This window comes from Pezoporus wallicus, unplaced genomic scaffold, assembly GCF_028554395.1.
Source record: "Pezoporus wallicus isolate ANWC-B61680 ecotype Strahan unplaced genomic scaffold, APGP_CSIRO_Pwel_v1 contig_6787, whole genome shotgun sequence".
Classification (NCBI taxonomy): Eukaryota; Metazoa; Chordata; class Aves; order Psittaciformes; family Psittacidae; genus Pezoporus; species Pezoporus wallicus.
In genome coordinates, this window is record NW_026636951.1 from 1,000,440 (window position 1) to 1,020,754 (window position 20,315).

At 35.2% G+C, this 20,315-nt stretch overlaps 1 protein-coding gene across 2 annotated transcripts in view; it reads right to left on the minus strand.

Annotated features, from left to right (window-relative positions):
• Positions 1–20,315, minus strand: part of DNTT (DNA nucleotidylexotransferase) — a 92,562-nt gene that overhangs the window by 59,405 nt on the left and 12,842 nt on the right. Inside the window, exons 3-7 of one of the 2 annotated variants that reach the window (XM_057402272.1) lie at positions 18,940–19,065; positions 8,356–8,526; positions 7,055–7,126; positions 3,948–4,071; positions 2,521–2,653 (exon numbers count right to left, since the gene is read on the minus strand). In XM_057402272.1, coding sequence (XP_057258255.1) covers positions 2,521–2,653; positions 3,948–4,071; positions 7,055–7,126; positions 8,356–8,526; positions 18,940–19,065 — 626 coding nt within the window. The remainder of the gene's footprint in view (positions 1–2,520; positions 2,654–3,947; positions 4,072–7,054; positions 7,127–8,355; positions 8,527–18,939; positions 19,066–20,315) is intronic. The other variant, XM_057402273.1, reaches the window with a different exon arrangement.

A 20,315-nucleotide genomic window follows, 5' to 3' on the forward strand; every position in this document is an offset into this window, starting at 1 on the left:
CCCTCAGTGGCTTTTGTAACTTGCAATACAAGTTGTTACTCTGAACCTCAGAATTTGTCTCACTAACTTTAAGAAGAAAAGCAGTCTAAAATCTCAGCAATTCAAAATAAGAGAGGCTAAGCATTGAAAAATAATGCCATGCCAATTCCTGATTCAAACAGACTGCATGGCAAATTCAGTCTGATAACATTGTGCGTGATATACTTTTTATTGCATTATCAGTATCCTCAATAATTCCTTCCATACAGTTGAGCTTATAGGCCTCACTGGATAGACCAACAAAATGCATTCCACAGCATATGGGCATGATTTATTTCATAAATACAGTTGTTTTATTTCTGTATTTCCATACATTTCAGTGTTGTAATTCTGCTTCAAAATGACCCAGATCAGTGTCAGAAAAATATTTTTGAAAAATACAATGATTCTCCCAGCCTCACATATCAAACTATACCAACTAAAACTCAAGGAGTATGTTTTATGAGCAGAAAGCTAAGTGTTTCTGTAGGGGTGTAACAAAGAATAAACTCATCCAGATTCCATTAATTTATTAATTTCTGATCCTGGAAGATTTCAAACTAAGGAGATACTGGAGGGTTGTCATCACAACACTTTATTTCAATTACTTTTAAGTCTTTATATTCCTTAATTGATTCAGAGAGCTGAATTGAAACTTGCTTTTGACCAAATGTAATATTACTGAAACTTCCAACCAAAACCAGAAGAAAAGGACTTTTGATTAAAGATGTTTTATGAGTTACTGTTTTGTGAAAACAAGCAGAAAGATGAAAGACTCAAAAAGAAAAGGCCTCAAGGAAGTAGTAGACGTTGAAATCTGCTTCAATAATATGACCCTTGACAAGTGATAAAAGAAAGAATTTGGGGCCTAAGCTGAAACTACAGAAAGTTAGAGCAAAAGAGGAAATAAACTGTATGTAACTGGTCAGAGGAAAAGGTATGTCCTCAATACAAATTTCATATAACAGTACATCCCGTTGATTGGTATGTCCTCAATCAAATTTCATCAGCTTTCCTAATTTTCATTCCTTACTCTAAGAAATTGTAGGTCTGGTATTTTTATTCAACCACATAAATGCAAAGTACTAATTTGATTTTCACTTTCTGTTTATGGCCTTTTTTTTCTTACCCTTGAATCTTCCACCATTCTGAATTAGAAATACACAAACAGTAGTCTCCCACTAGCATTAAGACAAGTACAAGAAGCAATACAGAAGACTAAAGGTGAAAGCTTAATAAAACCAAAGTCCATGAACAAGTTTGCTAGGGCTTCAAAAATAGCTATTATTTAATTGGATTTTAATTATGCTTCCTAACTTTGATTAAAAGAAACACCAAAATATCTGATTTCATTAAATTCCAGGAATCTAATGGAAAAGGTCTAGTAACTCATCAAATATATCCAGCCATGTGTGTGTTTGATAAGTTTAGAGAAAAGAATGTAACTTTCCTATAGTTCACCTCTACCCTATTGAATCTCCATGATTGTAGATCGCAAATTCCTTCCTTGCAATTCATCCAGTTGTCCTGCATAGTAAGTAAGGTTTATGAGTCTCATGACTTTCAAATCTCCAGTCAAATCAGGAGGAACACAATCAACTGCTTATTTTTTCTGAGTTATGAAACAAATAACAAAACAAGACAAATCTGGGTCCTAGGGAATGAATATATAATTCAGAGCAATCATGAGTTATTTTTTCTCTTATGTTAGTAGTGTACAAGTATGAGAGAATGAAGTCAAGTTGTTTGATTCATAAAATTTGCCTACTTCTTTTATTAAAATATTTACATAATGATGAAAGAAACAAATAATAATTTGTTAATTGAAACTGTGAGCTACAGTTTCAGATTGGGTTTTAGGAACAAAAATCACCAAGGAAAGAAATTCTGAGATCACCTGATCTACACAAAGATTAGTGCATGTTCAATTTAGTCAGCACTTTTTATTCAGTTTAGTCAGTGTTTACTGCAAAGTATATTTCTAACACTACAAACTCTGCACATTTCACTCTCATGTGACCAAGTTCTCTTAAAGAAAAAAAAAAATAGCCTTAAAGCTATTGTATCTTTTTTTCAAGCATGGCCTGACAATATTTTCAGCCTTGGGAATTCAGATACACTAAAGGAGAAAAAAAATGTTCAAGTAAAGTACGTGATCTAAACATCATTTTCCCACCAAGTTATTCTTAGACAGATTTTGTTCTGACAAACTAACCCTCCATAGTAATAAAACACAGGAACCTGGGAATGTCATAGGATTGCTCTCCTGCCTTGGGGGAAAAAGAAACCCAAAACAAAAAAACAAAAAAAACAATCACAGCAACAACCAACAAACAAACAATAAAAAACCCCAAACAAACAAAAACAAAACACAAAAAACAGCCATTGAAAACAAACTCTTTAACCTTTCCCACTAAGCTGCTTTGATTTTTCCAAGACAGAAACATTATTTTCTGTGTACCTGAATAAAACAGCCAAATGCCCTTACTTGTTTTCACTCACCTCCTGAAACCACCAGTTATAGTGACTAAAGCATCTGGTAGAAACGTAGACACAGTGTTCCTGACAATCAAGCTTACTGCATCTGCTTCTGCCTTAGATACACAGCTAACAAGGTCCTCATAGTAGAGAAACCCTGGAAATCAAAACAAAAGAGGTACAATCACTCTGTGGAATTATCAACATCAATATAGTATTAGGTAAGCCTTGTGTGAAATAGCCAACTTTTACCAAGAATTTGAACCACACAACTTGTACCATGGGTGAAGAAACCCTATCTATGCAAGAATTAAGAAATGCTCAATCTTGAACCTGAACCTATAGGTTTCAGTTTTGGAACCTGAAACTATACGTTTGTTTCAGGGCATGTTGCAGAAAGAAATATATTATGATACAGCCTTTTTAGAAGTGTCTTCCTTTCTTCCACCATTCCTGGAGTCAGCCTTCTGCCTTGAATGTGGGGGATCACAGGTAAGAGACAGCTTCTTCCTTCCCTCATCTTTGTCTTTCTATATAATTTTTAGGACATTATAATTTGTTTAAAATTGTGACAGCAGTAACAATTTATAACATAGCAATCAAAATAATTGCTTCACTTGCTGACAACCTGAATATTTATAAATTACTCTGCCTTCCCTATCAGCTCCCATCAATGGCATTTTTTGATGTACTGCCTTAAAAGTTGGGTCTTCTCAAAATAATAAGGATCAGAGGTACGTGAAATACTCCAGCTATCTTTATGTCTGTTCACAGAGCTTGTATCAAAAGTGCCAAAAGTCCTGCAGCTTGTTTCACATTTGGATTTTATATATAAAATCCAAAAGGACACAGGAGCATAGATGGAGGCAAGCTGATTCAAGGGATTCTGAGGTGATGTAAAACATACGGGTTTATTACCAAAAAAACCCACATGATTTCAATATAATTTTATATAGTCTCCTTTCCTTAATGTAACTGATTTCTTTGTTTAAATTAATTCTTTTATTTAGGGAAACAGCACACATACACACACACAAAAAAAAAAATCTTGCTTAACAGTTTAAAGCTCAGATGTGCTAGGATTATGGAAGTAATTTTACAAGTTCTTTATTACAAAACTTGGTTTATCACTGCCTCAGAGGAGACAGGTCTCCACTGAAAAGCAGTTCTGGTTTCCCAATGTAAATTCTTCATGACTTGTGCAATAATGACCCTTTAAAATTTTTGTATGTAATAGCAGATCTCATTGGATATCTGCGCAAGCAATTAAAAAGAAAATCATATATTTTGAATGATACCATTTTTAATTAGGAGCTCTGTTAATCCAAGTATTATTTAAACCTAATGATTTACTATTCTCAAGACACCGCAGCAAGAAAATGGGTGAACTTTGCTGCCTCCTCTGATCTGCTATCAAATTCTTAGAAGTTTTTATGAAACTTTCACTTTACCTGCTTTCTGCATTTTTGACAGCTTCAGGGTCTTGTCAGCTTTTACCTCTTCCAGAGTTCGCAACCCCATTCTGTACCATTTCTCAGATGTCTTCACTCCCACTCCAAAGACTGAAGTAAACTGCTAAAGGCCAGTAGAAGAACACACATTTCAGTGCTGTTTTCTGAAGGAGCAGTGAATTAACAATAAGTAGGTAACAGCAAGGTTTCACAGGGAAAATTCTGGGCAGAATTTGTCCTACATTGAAGATAATAGTGTAACACAAACATACAGATTCAGCTTCCCTTCTTTAAAAAATTATGTTGAACAGATCGGTTTTATGCATGGGCAGTTCACATTAAAGAGAAATTTAAACAATAGCACAGTAGTGGCTCCAGAATATTTGTGCGATTTATCTAATATGCACTTTCAACTAAGGTTTAAGGTAAGGATAATAGTCTTATTTTTTAATGCATTTCTTAATAAAAATACAAAAACTAATGTTAAGTAGGTAGATTCCCTTACACAGACTTTATAGAATAAGTGATATCTCAAGACTATCTTCCTAATTTGACTGACGTTACAATTTTGTCTTATACACTCTACCAGCTCTGTAGTTGTACACGTGATGTTGGTGTTGCTGCACTACCAAGAGATGAGGTCAGTGGGAATCCGGTGGCTCTTGAAATTCTGCGCTGGGCAGAGGCTCTCAACGGTGCATGGAAACAGATGGTAAGTATGTAAAGACAACTAATCAATTTTTATACTGCATTCTATAAAATACATGCTTGGAGGTCACAATACTGGTTTTCAACTTGGAATTCAATTTCAAGCAGAAATTGTGACTTCTGTTTGCTTGCTTACTATGCATATAGTCTTACGATTCTGAAGTCCTCATGTGAACCAAGCTAAATTCCTGTATGTCTTATTTGGAGTACAGATTTCACTATTTTGGTCACTAGGAAAAAAAAATAAAAATAAAAAAAAAAGCCCAAATGTACAAGTTTCTAAAGTTTTAGTATGGTTATATTCCATTTATTCTAAAGTAATTTTGTACGCTAACTTATTCACTAAGAAAGGACATAAAGCAAAAATGTCACAGTTGTAAGCATTATGCAGGGGATCGATATCTCAGATGAACAGTGATATGAAAGCAAGAGGGAAAACTTTAATGCTTGCCCAAAAGAACACTCCTTACATTCAGTTTGTCAATACTAAAGCTGTCAATAGCGTCTTTGTACTTTTATAGAATTCAATGAGTAGCTGTGTAAGACATAAATAACTGCTGTTTTCCATTGAATCTGCAGTCTCTGGATTCCAGCCATGCTAGCTTTATTTTGTGTTTTTCTAAAGAGATTAATTCCTTGGAAATAATTAAGATAAAGGAAAGAGAAAAATGGTAATATTAAACAGCAATTATCCCACATTTCCTATATAATGGATGAAATTACCTATTCTTTGTCTGAAACATGAGTGTTTATGAAAGAATGTGGGTTTTTTTAAATACTTAGATAGTTATCTTTTAATGCTTTTGTTAGTGCTAAGAGATTTTCAAATGGGTCTATTACTGGGTTTAGAATGATTCCAAGAGATGTAATTAATATTGGGATACAGAATTAAAGATAATGGATTTTATGCCACTGTCCAAATGTTTGTGTGTGTCAAAAAAAAAGCCCATAATTTTTTTCTTTCCATTTGAAAATCCATCATTATTCAGTATATTTATAGATGTTAATTTAGAGACACTGCCCAGAGTGCAGTGTTAGCAGCAGGCAGCCCATTTCTTCAACTGTGTATACAAATATTGCTCTTTTTCAGCTGGTGAAATTAAATAATATAAACTCATTCTCTACAGCTCCCACTTCTGTAAGGAGGCAAAGCTGATCATGTCATACCCTACTGTGCAATCTATTTCACTCATTTGAGAACTGGGACCAGTGGTGATCTTTTAAGTCATGATGAGTAATTTGCAGCAGTTACTAGAATTATGCTAAACAGTAAAATTCAGGAATTCACCAATATTATGGGATTCTTCTTGGCTTTCTTAGAAACACATGAAAATTGTTTGGAAAAACTGGCTACAGCCAGTTTAGCCAAAATGTTGAGACTGTGCTGAGCTAATGTGAGAACCACAAAAGTTTGTTGGAATTTGAAATGTTAAACAAAGCATAAAGCACATTTGAGATAATATTTCCCCTGACAGATTTTTATTCTAATCTCCAAGAAATGTTCTTAAATCCTGAAACGCAAGATTTAATGGCAGATCCTAAATACATATTACTATTAATAAGCAAGTTTGGTTCCTGAATCCTGCTATACATATGAATCTGCACCTCTTTTCTGACTGTCACTACAGATGGCATCAACAACTGTCACTGTACATCCTCTCATGCCTGTATTACAGGTCAGAGTGTACGGAAGAGCCTTTCAATAGCTGGAGTGAAAGTGAGTAATGAAGGAGAGAATTAATCAGTTCTATTTGGTTTACTCTTTGTTTCAATTTTTTCTGAAGACACAAACAAGATACTTCTTAGAGATCAAGACTGCAGATCAAATTGGGGGAAAAAAAATCCATTATGTATTTTTCCAGAGAAGAATTCACTGACCATATAAGAAATGGGAACTGCAGTATTTATTTGGTTTAAATTACATGTAAGTATGAGGTACGATCATGACTCTGAACCTACAATCTCCCTAACAGAGAAATATCTCCAGTCCTCTTCATCTTGCCTCACAAAAAAGGGAATTAAAATAGATCTGGGTCATTTTCTTCACCTAGTATTTTCTTAATGCCCAAATGAGATGGTGCAGTGTTATAATGTTAATAAATTGAGGAAATAAACCAAACATTACAGCAAAGTGTATGTATTATGTTAGTTTCCAAGCAAAGAGATTGTTTAGTTCAAGCTTAAGAGCAACTGTGTATGTATCACATTAATTAGAAAGGTAACTGATTTCACCATTATTCCTTACTCTCTCAGTTTCTCTCTTTCCCTTTCTCATTATTCAACATCTTTCTTTATACTTGATATTATACGTTCCTTTGTAATAAAACTGATGGTTGTATCTAAGCTCTACTAATGGGAGGGAAATTTTAAGCAACAGCAATAAATTTTAAAAGATTTACCTTAAATGACTTGTATCGTTCATCATTTAACACTTCTTTAGCTCTAGAACTCTCTCCTTCTTCAATAATTTCCTAAACACATTATTAAAAAAAATATAATCAAAATTACAATAAGACTTAGTAAAATAATCTAAAAGAAAGGCATATCAACCTGTACAAACATAAAGAGCACGCTTAATGAACATACTGGTTTATTCCATTAGGATCAAATCCTAATGCAATTACTGAAGTATGAAGGAGAAATTGGAAGCAAAGAATAAATTTCACAGTACTTATTTACTCATAAATTTACTCAAGGATGAAGTGGAAACTGGGACCATGGAATATATTTCACAGTACTTATTTACTCATAAATTCACAGCTAGAAAGCAGTTATTTATCATAAGCTATCAATGAATTGTCCAGAAAATTAGATTTCATTATTTTGTTGAATTAAGTTCTCTTAAAAAATCATTGTAAGAACAGATCTCTTCTTTCTTGAGTGTACCGTTGTTTCAGCCTTTCTGATAAAACCTAAAAATACCAAACAAACAAACAAAAAATCCCAATAGCACCCCCCTCCCAAAAAATCATAACATTTTCTGTGGCATCATAATTGATTTCCCAGTCCCCAGGTGGTAGGTACAAAAAGCACTTCAGAAGCTCTGGTGGTGTGAGGCAAAAAAGGAGCCAGAGTGAATCATAACACTCTGCAATGACCTCTCCAGACAGCTAAGATCCCCTGATCAGCTGCCTGCTGGAATAACAGAAGTGCAGTGTGGTATCTGAAAAGGCTAAAGAAAAATACAGGGAAAACTTAAAGCTCCAGTAAAAATGTAGAAGTTCATCCATCACCTAAATAAAGGCTCTGCTTATAACTCATAGCAACGTAGGATTTAACATTAAAGTACTAAAATATTTACCAGCTTTGCAAAAATAGTATTTCTAATAAAGCATTCAGGTGAGCAAAATGATGTTGCCAGTGGGAGAAGTCATAAGAACAAAACTATTAACAGTTAACCTGATGCAACCAAATCAGTGCAAGCCTTTACAAATTACATACCAAGATGGTACTGCATTATTAATTAATTTGTTCATTAGTTATTTTTATTCCTAAGGGCAGGAGTTCCATGACAGAACCTTATGTTACTACAAAAGGTTTCCAGAAATCACTGAGTTCTCAGTTACACAGATACTATAATGTTATTACAGGAAACACAGAAGGTTGCGTAAATACACTCAGATATCAGTGCTGCACTCTGTGACCTCTAAAACTAGATCTGTAAAAGAATCAATTCACAGATAATTCAGAGGTACTTTACCTCAATGACATCTCTGACTCTGTCTCCCATGCAGGGCAACCCTTGTATATCTTTCATTCTGATTACTGGAAATGGAAGACATTTCAGCACAGAAGCTGCCCTCAGAAATTCCAGACAGAATATTTCATTTTCTTTGAACTCGTAATTTTCAGCCATTATCTCAAAGGCATCCTGGTGTGGGGGGAGAGGTGTAGAAAAAAGTTAAAGGTTAATAAAAGCTTAAACTATTCAGTATACTCCAGCTTAGAAAGGTTACTTTGTATGCTAATTCAAGAATGACTGCTTTACACTAGGGTAGTTCATATTTGAAAAATAAATAAATAAATAAAAATCAACAATTTTGTAACCACTTGAAATTTTTCAAGTATCATACAAATTGTATTTGAGAGTTAAAGGTGGGAAGAGATTCTGATCTATAACAAAGCCAAGCTTTGAAATCTTTTCTGAGATAAACTCTCCATATAATGTGCAGATCTAATAAACCACTGTGAAATAATACCATAATGTTTAGAATTGTGTACAAGCATACACAATCTAGCAGGTCAGTACATGACATCATTTCCAGACACAACCAAATAGGAGTCTGTGACAACACTGGAAACCACCTTACCCTTTTAGAACTTGCAGCTATGTTCCTATTTAGTAATTCAGGGAACAAACTGTTTTTCCTCATTTTTCAGATGTACGAGCAATGCAACTCATTTTCCTCATTCAGCTATCATGATTCTTCAGTACTGGAACAGGTTGCCCACAGAAGTGGTAAATGCTCACAGGACAGGTTGGAAAAGCCTTGGGCAACATGGCCTAGTGCAAGGCATCCCTGCCCATGGCAGGGGGGTTAGAACTAAATGACCCTAAGGTCCTTTCACACCCTAACTATTCTGATTCTACGATCTATAAGTTGGTTTATTCAATGTCGCACTCAAAACTACCTGGAGATTGTCAGTACAATCTTAGTTTGAACTATAAATACGTCAGCGTCCCTCTCAGAAAAAAAAAAAAAAAAAATATATATATATATATATAGTAGCAGCAATTTTTAGAAATTAAATGCAGGGAACAGATCACACAGTGGTGGAGAAGAGAGACGGGGTTTTTGGTTTCCTATTGTAGGATATAACGCTTTGAGAGAGAACAAATGCTGCAGAAGAAGTTTGTGAATAACGTAATAAAAGAAGTTATGAAGGCTTGCAGCTGATCAGCAGGTGGAAATGTGAGTTCTTAAAGAAACCTTGCACAAATCCTCAAAAAAAAGAAAAATGAAGACTGCAAAACTCTTTTCTTAAGATACGTATAAGAGTGCACCATTTACAGAAGATACTTTTGCTGTTCAAAATATCTAAAATGAATCCCACACCTGATTGTTCAGGATGCTCTTGTGCATCATTCAAATGGCACAGAGCAGTCTAGGTACAGACCATAAGCTCCCATACTGCACTGTATCTTGCGCTCCTGTCCCAGATCCCACTTCTTACTCTTCAGCTGTATGTCCCAACTTACTCCTGTTCTTTCTTTGATCCAAAAGCCATTACAAAATAACAAAGAAGGGGTTGTCAGTGTGCATCTGCCTGCAACTTTCACTTCACAGAACTGTAGCCCAAGTGTCTGTTCACAAATGTTTTCGGAATAAAGATCAGTAACACCTTGCGATACAGACAAAGAGATGGAAAATGGCTTCCTAGAACAAGACTGTAGTGGATAGTAGGAAGGAGTAAAATTAAACAGCTTTTTCCTATCCTCAGCAGGAAAAAGTTTACATTCAGGCTCAGATTTAAATGAATTTGTAATTAAATGGTTTTATTACATGAAGAAAAATAATTTTCTATTTTGCTTTGATTTTAATCATAGCATTAATGTGCTTTATATTGGAAGATAAAAACAAGTAAAAACCAGCAGCCTGGACCTGTAAAACTTTCCTCTTAACAAATCAAAACCATGAGATCTAAATTGGCTTTGACATGATCTCTTTAGAAGAAATAGGTGCCTTGGCTGAGCAAATTCCTCTCTTGCTTTTCACTTCACTTTCCCTTTTTTTTTTAATTTTTTTCCCCAGCCTGCCATGCTAATATGTACAAAAATAATTAATTAGGGCTTGTTACAGAGGATTTGCTTTGTTCCATATCACCAGTATAACTTCACTCCTTGCTCTCTCGAAGAATCAGTCACCTGCTGTCTATTTCACTGAAAGAATCCTCCCCTTAGCTGAATATTTGTTTATCAGCTACCCTGATTAACAAGTGCTGTGCAATTCCACTTTCATAACGTTTCATGAAAGACCTCTTGAGAAAGAGAGCTATTTAGCAAGATGTTTGATCTGGAATATTCTATCACTATTTACTTCAAATAGCCCTTGGATACAAGGAATCAATGGGAGGTGGGAGAACACTCCTTTGAGGTAAAAAAAAAAACAAAACAACAAAACAAAATAAAAACGAAAACAAGAAAAAAGACAAAACACAACCATGAAAACAAAAAAACCCACCACAAACCATTCTATTTCAAAAATAATGCCCAGCTTCCTTACAGCTGCCTTTAAAGTGCTTGCAGTTGCTAACCATGGGATTTATTCAACTGCTATTCCTTTTTCTTCCCCTCCCCCCCCCCCACCTCGGCAAGATCTTTATTAGCTTCACAGATTATGTTGTATTTAATTATATACCTTTTAGTTAAAGACAAGTGCACATTATGGCTCCCTTTTAGAAAGAAAACTAGTGCAGAAAAAGGGGAAACTACCAATTTGAGGTCACAAGTAACACGGGTTCATCCCAGTTTGCATATTGAATCAAAAAAACACAGCATACACAGAATTGCAAAGCAAATGGGGAAATATCTTTTACAAGTGGGGTGATAGGAGTTAAACGTTTCTCTGCTGTGGGTTTATCTTTGTTGTTGTTCTAAGTCCTTACTCTTTATCAGCTTCAAAAATTCTTTTCTACTATGCAGTAGACGATGCTAATTCTTGCTTTAAGTGAGGTTTAAAATTCTACTCACAGAATTATTATTATTTTTGCTTTCTTTTTCTCTCTTTACAATCTGTGCACATGAATACTCAAGAAAGCAGTGTTTGGCAAGAAATTTCTTACTCTGGGTAACAATAGCAGGATTAATCAGGGGACAGAACCAAAAAGATATAGTTGCTACCATCTTGCTAAAATAGTCTACCCACAAAAACTGGAGAACATAGCTCTCTTAAGTTGCTGCTCAGCATTATGTAGTCATCGTCTTGATTAGGAGGCTCAAAAAGTCTAAGGATGTTTTTTCTCTCCCCCAATAGGTGGCCTCTCTCATTTAAATAGATGTATTCTACGCTGTATAATCAGCCATCATCATAAATGTGTCTGCCTCTTCCAGCACCACTGCTGTTTTAGAGAGGCATTGGGCCCTTACTACTAGCAGGAAGGCAGTTTTCAGAAAAGCTGTGTCACCACTAATATTGAAAAAGACAACCTTATGCAACATATTATTCACAGACTCTTGACAGCCACTAAGAAAATATAACCAAAGGATTTTTATCATTCTAGTTTGCATTTTTCAGTGTTTTCCTGCCTTTGCAAAGCTCATTAAACTATTTTAAATAAACAATTAAATAGTATTGAATATTCAGTATTCCTTGTACAAAACATTGCTTGCAAATGCTGCAATTAATTACAGATCTGTCATTTACATAAAACTGCTTTTGACATTCTTTTTGATAAAATCTTTCTGCTTTAAAAATAAAAAGCAGCTGATCTAAAAAGTGGAGTTGCTGGCTACTGACTATTATAGTCCAGGTTGAATAATATTCCAGAGGGGAAAAACACATGAAACTGCTATATTAGCTGGGAAAAAGCATGGAATCTGTTAGATCTCTGGTGAAATCTACTTATGGCGATATCAAAAGGAAAGTTATTGACCCCTCATTTATTCTAAACCTTCATATTGTTTACATTAACCACCTTGTCATCATTTATCAATTAAATCAACACTCAGACTGCCCATTTAAAAGGTACTAGATTAACAGAAAACTGAATTTCTAGAAATTCTGAAAACGTGATTTTCAAACTCCCTGGGGTCTTTTGCAGGGGCTGCTCTAACTGACTGTGAAAGAGAGTGGGGCTACATTTCAGTTCTTCATTTACTGCAAATTTTCCATCTATGTCTGAAACTGTGGAACATATGTTGATGTTGGGCTATGGAAAAAATTGGGGATGGAATGGACTTCCAGATCCCAGCGGGTCAGGTATAAACATACACAAAGCTTTTGTTAAATGATGTTGAAAATATGGAAGAGGATGGAGGTACTGAAAGAAAGTTTGAAGCTCATCTAATAGCTGATGTTTAAGTCCTAATAAGATAAAATATCATTAACAAATCAAAGATACTGATAAGCATCTAGCATATATAAAGATGCATACTAAAATATATTATAAATGCTAAAAATCATAATACTGAAATCAGTACAAACAGCAGGATTCACAACTAATATATGAGAACAATTCTCAGAAAAAGATAATAATCAATAGTACTATGCTGGTTTATGCCTGCTGAACAGTGACCCCAACATGAATATCAGTGTATGAGTTTCCTCACACTCAGGAAAGCAAAAGAAGCTAATGATCCCATGCTATGCTTCATACTATCCTGCTTGTTTCAACAAGATTGTCAGAGCAGTTCCATTGCTGCCTGCAAAATAGTCTTTAATAACCTCAGTTTAAGACTGCAAGAACAGACACCATCTACATTATAGAATTGTGAACATACTTTAGATCTAATCTGTTTAGTAAAGAAGTCATTACAGTTTCATGGACAGGGCACTTGTCTTATTCCCATGCCTACACCCACTGATCCTCTGTTCTGTGACCCTGGAAAGCTGCTTCAAACCTCCTCACCATTGTTTCCCTTGCTAGCTTTCATTTGCTGTCTGTTAGGGCTATGAACTCTTAAGGACTCGAATTGTCTTTTACAATGCATTTGTACAGCATCTCTTGTAGAAAAGGCCTCTATCTTACTTGAGCCTGCAAACACTATTGCAACACAAATGAAAAACAACATACCATTGTACAGTTGAACTTAATCCACCAAAGAGCTAAAATAGCTGAGTGTGCTGAATTAAAAAAAAAAATCCAACACAATACCTGGTTGAAGGACTACTTTAGGCAAAGCAGCGATTTGAGATAAACTGCTTTTCCTCCCAGTCACTGTTTTCTACTTAAAATTTATGTAATAAGTCATAAATCCACAGGCTGGGTCCTAGTTCTCATCACATTGCTGCTTTCAGTGTTTGGCATCCATTCAGAACTGACCGAAGTGATTTTAAAGAGATTTAGAATGAACCTTTCATTCAAATACTCTTTTTCTCACTTTCCTCAGTGTAAATCCTAATTTCATGTGTCAATGGGAAGTGATATAGGGCATGTGAACACCTTTTGAACACAGAGAGAGAAGATAAATACTGTCAGGTTCTTATTTCAAGGAGAATTAAACAATTTGAGCCAGTGAGCCAACCTATAGTGTTGACTTAAGTTATTTCCAAACAAATAAAATGACACATTTTTGTTTAATCTGATGTTTGGGGGAGGGGGAGGTTAAATTTTATTTTTGATAGCTGAAGTGAAAGGCCCAATACTCATCAAGGTCCAAAGATTTTATCACATCATTTTAGATCAGCTGGAGAAACAAAGGAGCTGAGAGAATGAGAATAACAGTAATAGCATAATGCACATGATCTCAAGGTCCTTGTATAAACTGTTACTAGAAATAAATATCTGTTAGATCCAGCTGCTTCTCATATTAACCAATAATAACAGGTTCATTTCTTACAACAGAAAAAGTGGTACTCTGGAGAAGTTTCCATATTTTTCCACAGAATGTAAAAGAAAACAAGACAATTCTGGAGAAAAAAAAAAGAAGATTTACTCTCAAAGCGCAGAAACACAGTTAGTGTGTCAATCACGTAACACTGCCCTGGAATAAAACACACAGGGTAATAAGAAACATAAAACGCTAAATGAATATTACATGTTTTTAAATGGTGAGAGAAAGCAAGCATAGCCTTGAGGTATATGTACAAAGGTTTCTGAAAGGTAAAGGTATGTTTACTTTCTGTCTGTATTTTAAGGAGCACCCTCCCACTTACCTTCCAAATGAGAAGAGGTCATAGACCTCCTCAGACCAAACTACTAGCTCATTTTGAATAGGTATACACATTACATACATTTTAAAAGTTGTAGAGCATTCAGTGAGTTGTTTTCTACCTGTAGAGCTCCAAAGTTCATTATAAAATCAAAGTTAAGGTTCTCCTGAGGTCTGTTTTAAAATGGAATAATCATAAGAAATGCTTGAGCCACTGGCACAACTGATACATGTTTCTGCAGGCACAAAAGAAGGGAAAATAAAAAAGGGATTTTCCTTTTTTCCCCTCTAACAGAGTGGAAAGGAAACCAAGCATCTTTTCCCATGCTAAACATCCACATTTACATTACGATGAGTAACAGCAGAAGCAGAGTAACATTTAGTAGCATTAGCAATAAGCCTCAGAATCAGACAACCATTCGCCTTTGACTTAATTAGTTTCTTTGTAAGAATTAAATTGTATTTTTCTCACAGAAGAATGTTTTGAATTTTATTGCAGTCTGGTATTAATATTCAAATCCAACAACCCCTCTTGGGCACAGCAGAATGACTGCATTTATTTTGCCACAAGAAAACACAATGCAGCCCCCAAGTGTATATTTTCAGTGAGAGAGGAAGAGGATGGCTAGCTATTTACAAATAAGCCAGAGAACATAATATTGTGATATTATATTCTACAATAACGTTAATGTTTAAGACAAAAAAATAAGGAAACATGCTAAAGTACAAACTCTGGTGAAATGATCTGCCCTTTTGTTTTGCATCTTTACTCATCTGAACAGCAACAGTTCACCTACAGAGTCAGGGCTATGTGTTCACGTGCACTCACTCAAATCGGTTAAGCTCATGGCAGTGCTTCCCAGACTATGTACTGTGAGGCTACAGTATGCGATGCACGGCGACCCAAAGACTACATAAGGACCCACAAGTCCAAAGCAGTTGCATTTCTTCTACATTAACTGCCACACAACGCCACTGTCTCCTTGAAATGAGATTTCACATACTTAGTCTATTCTTTACACAACAGGCCTTGCTGCTACTTAACAGCTCATAAAAAAGTAATTCAGGGAGGGCTTGCACCATACTGAACATAGTCATGAAACTGTCATCTGCACAGTCTTTGCCAACCCCTCTGTAGCTTCTTCCACAATATAACACTGGTTTATTGCACCTTTCTGCAAGTTATTTTCTGGCTCTTACAGAAAGGAAACATGGGACAGTGGAGCACAGAAATTGCCCATAGCGTGTTAAACCACCAAGTTGTCCTCATGACCTCTCATCGAATATATCTACCGCTTGGTTTTAATAAATGGTCTTTCATGGTAAAATGTATACAGAACAGGACCCAAGATTAAAACTGGTCACTATTTACCAATTTCTCCAGAAATCAAGTTTCTAAAAGTGTCTTTCCCCAGAAATCAGCACATTCAAAGCCTCACTGTACATATATCACTGCCTATTGGTGACTGTTTACCTGCTCTTCTCAAGAGACTAAAAGATGTCAAACATAACTATTACTCTTTTGCAAACATAACTAATGCTCATTTGAAAAAGGAATTTGATACAGGGTATCAGGGCAAAGTCTGCTAAAAGGAAGAATCCATGTGTTCATCTGTAAGACTGCATAAGCAAGTAGCAGCTTTGGGCCCCTGTTATAGGCAAGATCAAAAACATTGTCTTTCAGCTAATCAAACACAAAATCTATAAGAAAAAGGAACAACCCTGGGTCACAGAACAAAGTTGTTATAACAAAACACTACCATCAACAAATAATTCAAGGTGGTTTGGACCAAATTTTCAGAACGTATGACATCAATCCAGGACAAATCTGTCATTTAATGGTTGGCTGCCCACAGCATGCACAAGTGAATTCTACCAATGCTTCAGTGCATTTGCTAAGTGCTCACACTGTAACAACCTCTTGGAACACTTATTTGAGAACATGAATTATAGGTTTAAAACAAGACTGACAAAACACAGAAATTCAGGTTCCTGTGACATTAGGCAAACTAACTGGCAGGCCTCCAGGGAATGGGCCGGCTCTTGCAGTCCATAAACACCCAAGCCTTCAGTTGTCATTGCAAGCTTTGGTTGTGAGGAAAAGAGTAATGGCCCTAAGGAATTACATTACAACTGTCAAGATGCAGATGCTTTGCAGAAAGATACTGCAACTTTTCCAGTACCACCTCCTGATATAAAATACCACAACTCGGAACAGCTATGCTCAATATATGAGGATGAAAAACTGCCACTTTTGTCATTATGAAACCTAATTTGTACCCAGACTCAGAAACTTGATATATAGGATAATAGAAGGGAGTCTCAGTGCTTCAGTCATCAAACAGCCCTGCTTCTTATGTGTTCAACTAAATCCATTTATCAAATACAAGTTGACATATCAATTTGATATAATTGCATGAAATCTGATTCATATATCAAATACAAGAGACAAATACTCTGAGATTAAGACTACTGAAATGATAAACCTGGAAGTCATTTAGGACTGCCTCTCTGTGAAACACAGGTATAACAGAAATCACTCAATGAATATGTTCCTACTACCATAGTTTTAATTTGCACTGAATCTTGGACTAAATTCAGAAATTCAACAGCTAGAAGACAAACTATATATTGAGTGGAGTTGTAGTACGCAGTCTTCGAAAATTTAAAAATACTGTGCGAATTTCCAAATAAAGATATTAAACGTTTCAAAAAAAAGAAAAATTAAAAAGGTATTAATTAAAAGGGAGCTACCTTATTCTAGACCTTTTGTGTTCAAAATGTTAATGACAATTAAGAATTAACAACTTTGTGCCTTCAAAGAGTAGCCATTGTACTTTGACATTATCCATCAAAATTCCTTTTACTTTTTTACTTTCAGAATGACTGACAAAATGTCATACTAAGGAAAATTCAGCATCTCACATTCCACAGTTTTCAGGATGTATAGAATCAAGGCACTTATTTCCCATTTCTCCAAGAAGGACAGTATTTTACAAAATCTTTGGGTCATACTATATTTGATCTGACCCTTCACTATGGCAGGATGTATTTAGTATTTGTAACAAGAGAAAAAAACATGACAGCTTTCAAGAAGTTAAATGATAACATTCACAGCCTTGTTTTCTAGCAGATGGTGCAAGGTAGCTAGCCATTTCAAAAGAAGCAGCTTTGGGAATGTTGGAATCATTGGGGATGAAAGTGACTCAGGAGGTCTCTAATCCAACCTCAGGCTCAAAGCAGGGTCAAAACTCAATTCCCATCAGGTAGCTTAAAAAGAGATTTTTTTTTTTTAATAAGCAAACAGTTTAACCTACTTGAGTACTATAAACAGTATAATATATATTTGGTAAAATCGATGATTATTTCAAAGCATCACTACAAGGCAAAATTCAGGTTGTTTAATTTTTAGCCGTGAATGCCCAGATCAAGACATTTTAGAGCTGCTTTTAGGTTTATCTCTAGTTCTGAACTCCCAGAGGGTTTAATATTTACCTTGTAAATGTTTTTTATTCTCACACTTCTGGTATGTGTTGTTATTCTTTTTATATGGATCCTACAAATACTATTTACTTGAAAGATTTGTGTGTATTTATAGGCACACACACACAAAGTAAAAGCATAAAAATTATAAATAATAAAAAATAATAACACTTTAGGAAGGTGAGGAGGTGTTTCATGTTGTAGTTGAAGTGTATAAATGTAACTATGCTAGATTTATTCAGACTATATATTACATTAAAGTCTCTGTGTCAAATGTTTCCTATTGAATAGTTGTCACTGAGTATCTACAGCTAGCCAAAAGGAGCAATTAAGCATAACAACTCAAGAAGAATTTAGACCAGATAACTTGGGCTCTTCCATACCCACTGAACTGTGTAATGTTATAAGTATTAAATAGGCAATACTATAGTCTCTAAGATTTCTATTTAACTAGACTAATTTGGGGGGGGGGGGGGGGGGGGGGGGGGGTCATGTTAAAGTAATTACATTGATCACACAATCCGTTTTCATAAGTAAGCAATTTTGAAAGTCTAAAGTCTACAACCACATTTTGAATAAACAAACATTTCAGCAAATTAGAAGACAGCACCGCAATTGTTAAGTACCTTGGATTGACCTAAACCAAACTTTTGCTTAACATTACTTCCAGATTGTTCAATAAGACTGTGATGGAAGACTAAAAGACATTTTCAGAAGGTTATTCTATCACTTGTTTTAAAAATTCATGTGTTTACAAGCTATTAGTTTATTTCAACACCCACTGTGTTAAGCTTTCAGTAATACTTGATGCAATTAAGCTTGCACTCAATTTTAAGTATGGCATTTTTAAAACTTTTAAAACTTATTAACATTATGCTGCCTGTTTAACTCTTGAATTTGATGAAGGAGCTATCAAAAACATTGGTGCAAGTACTGTATTAATTATTTTACTTAAGTTAGTTTTTATTTAATGGATAGAATAAGTATTACCGTGAACTTCTTGTTGCAGTTATTTAAAGTTGTCTTCCTTTGACACGAATACTGAGATACTTTGCTTGCAATAAATGGCAGTGCTTCTGATTCAGGCATATTCAAAGGAGGAGAATAGCCTTGTTCCTAACAAGGGAAAAAAAAAAAAAGGAAATGATGGTGACACACCAAACACCTTCAAAAAATTGCAAAAATACTTTTCACAAGACCAGAATATGTACCTTTAAAAAGAAGGCAAGAGAATAATACTGCTCCTACTATCTTCCTATGAAAAACATTTAATTTCACATTGGCTGCACAGACAATACCATTTTTCTAGTGATTACTGGGATTTTTCATTTCCTGCAGTAAGTTCTTCCAGGAAGTTTTCAATGGTTTTGTCATTAAAAAAAAAAAACAGAAAAAAAAGCATCTCTAAATGGCAAGTATCTCTACATATTATTGCAGTGAGATTGAAAAACTAGAAAGCTTTGAGAGTGGATAAGCTTGAAAGAATGGAGTTTTCCTGGAAAACACTAGATTATTCAATATAATATCGGGGGGGGGGGGGGGGGGGGGGGGGGGGGCGCAGAAAAGAGAGAGTGGTATGCTCAAATGTCAAATAATTGACTTTTGAGATCTGTAGCCAGATCCAGTATCCAGTAGTGAAGGAAAAATGTTTGCATTACTTCAAAATCCACTTTCCCCCTCCCTTTCCAGATAAAATGAAAGAAAATATTTTTTGTTTGGATTTAATTCATTAAGCTAAATGTTCTATTTTGCGGTCATTATAAAGCTAAGGAAACATTTACAAACAGCCATAGAAGAGTCACCTCAATGCCTTGACCCAACAGCCAGCATTCACCTTATGATGCAGTTTCTCACTCCGTCCCTTCAGTACATGGTTGATCCAATTCAGGTATCATTTTTAGGTTCACTGAGCAAGGAAAAGGATCCAGGTACCAAATCTTACATGCAAGTTTTCCATGCCCAGGCTACCTACATTTGCATTTGCTTTTCGCCTAATTTTGATGCAAGATTGACCAAGTTCCCCAGTAGGGTGGGAAGGGAATTCTCTCAAAACGTAAGATACATAGTCATGTCCCCATTGGCACAAGAGCATGAGTCTTCAATATCCTCAACAGCAGCTACAAAAAGACAATCTAGCACCAACCTTGTGCTTTATATGCCCACTCTTTTAATTCCTTTGGTTTCATTAAAAATGCCCAAATCCAAAATACTTTGGACATGCTGAAAACGTTCTCAGTGTTTCTGTGTATTGTTTGCTATTTGTCATTTTGTCTGAAGACATTTGGCAGATCTGTCAAAAGCATACTGCATTGCACTATCCAAAAGCCACAGGGAAATGGTTCAACAACAACAAAAATACCACAAAG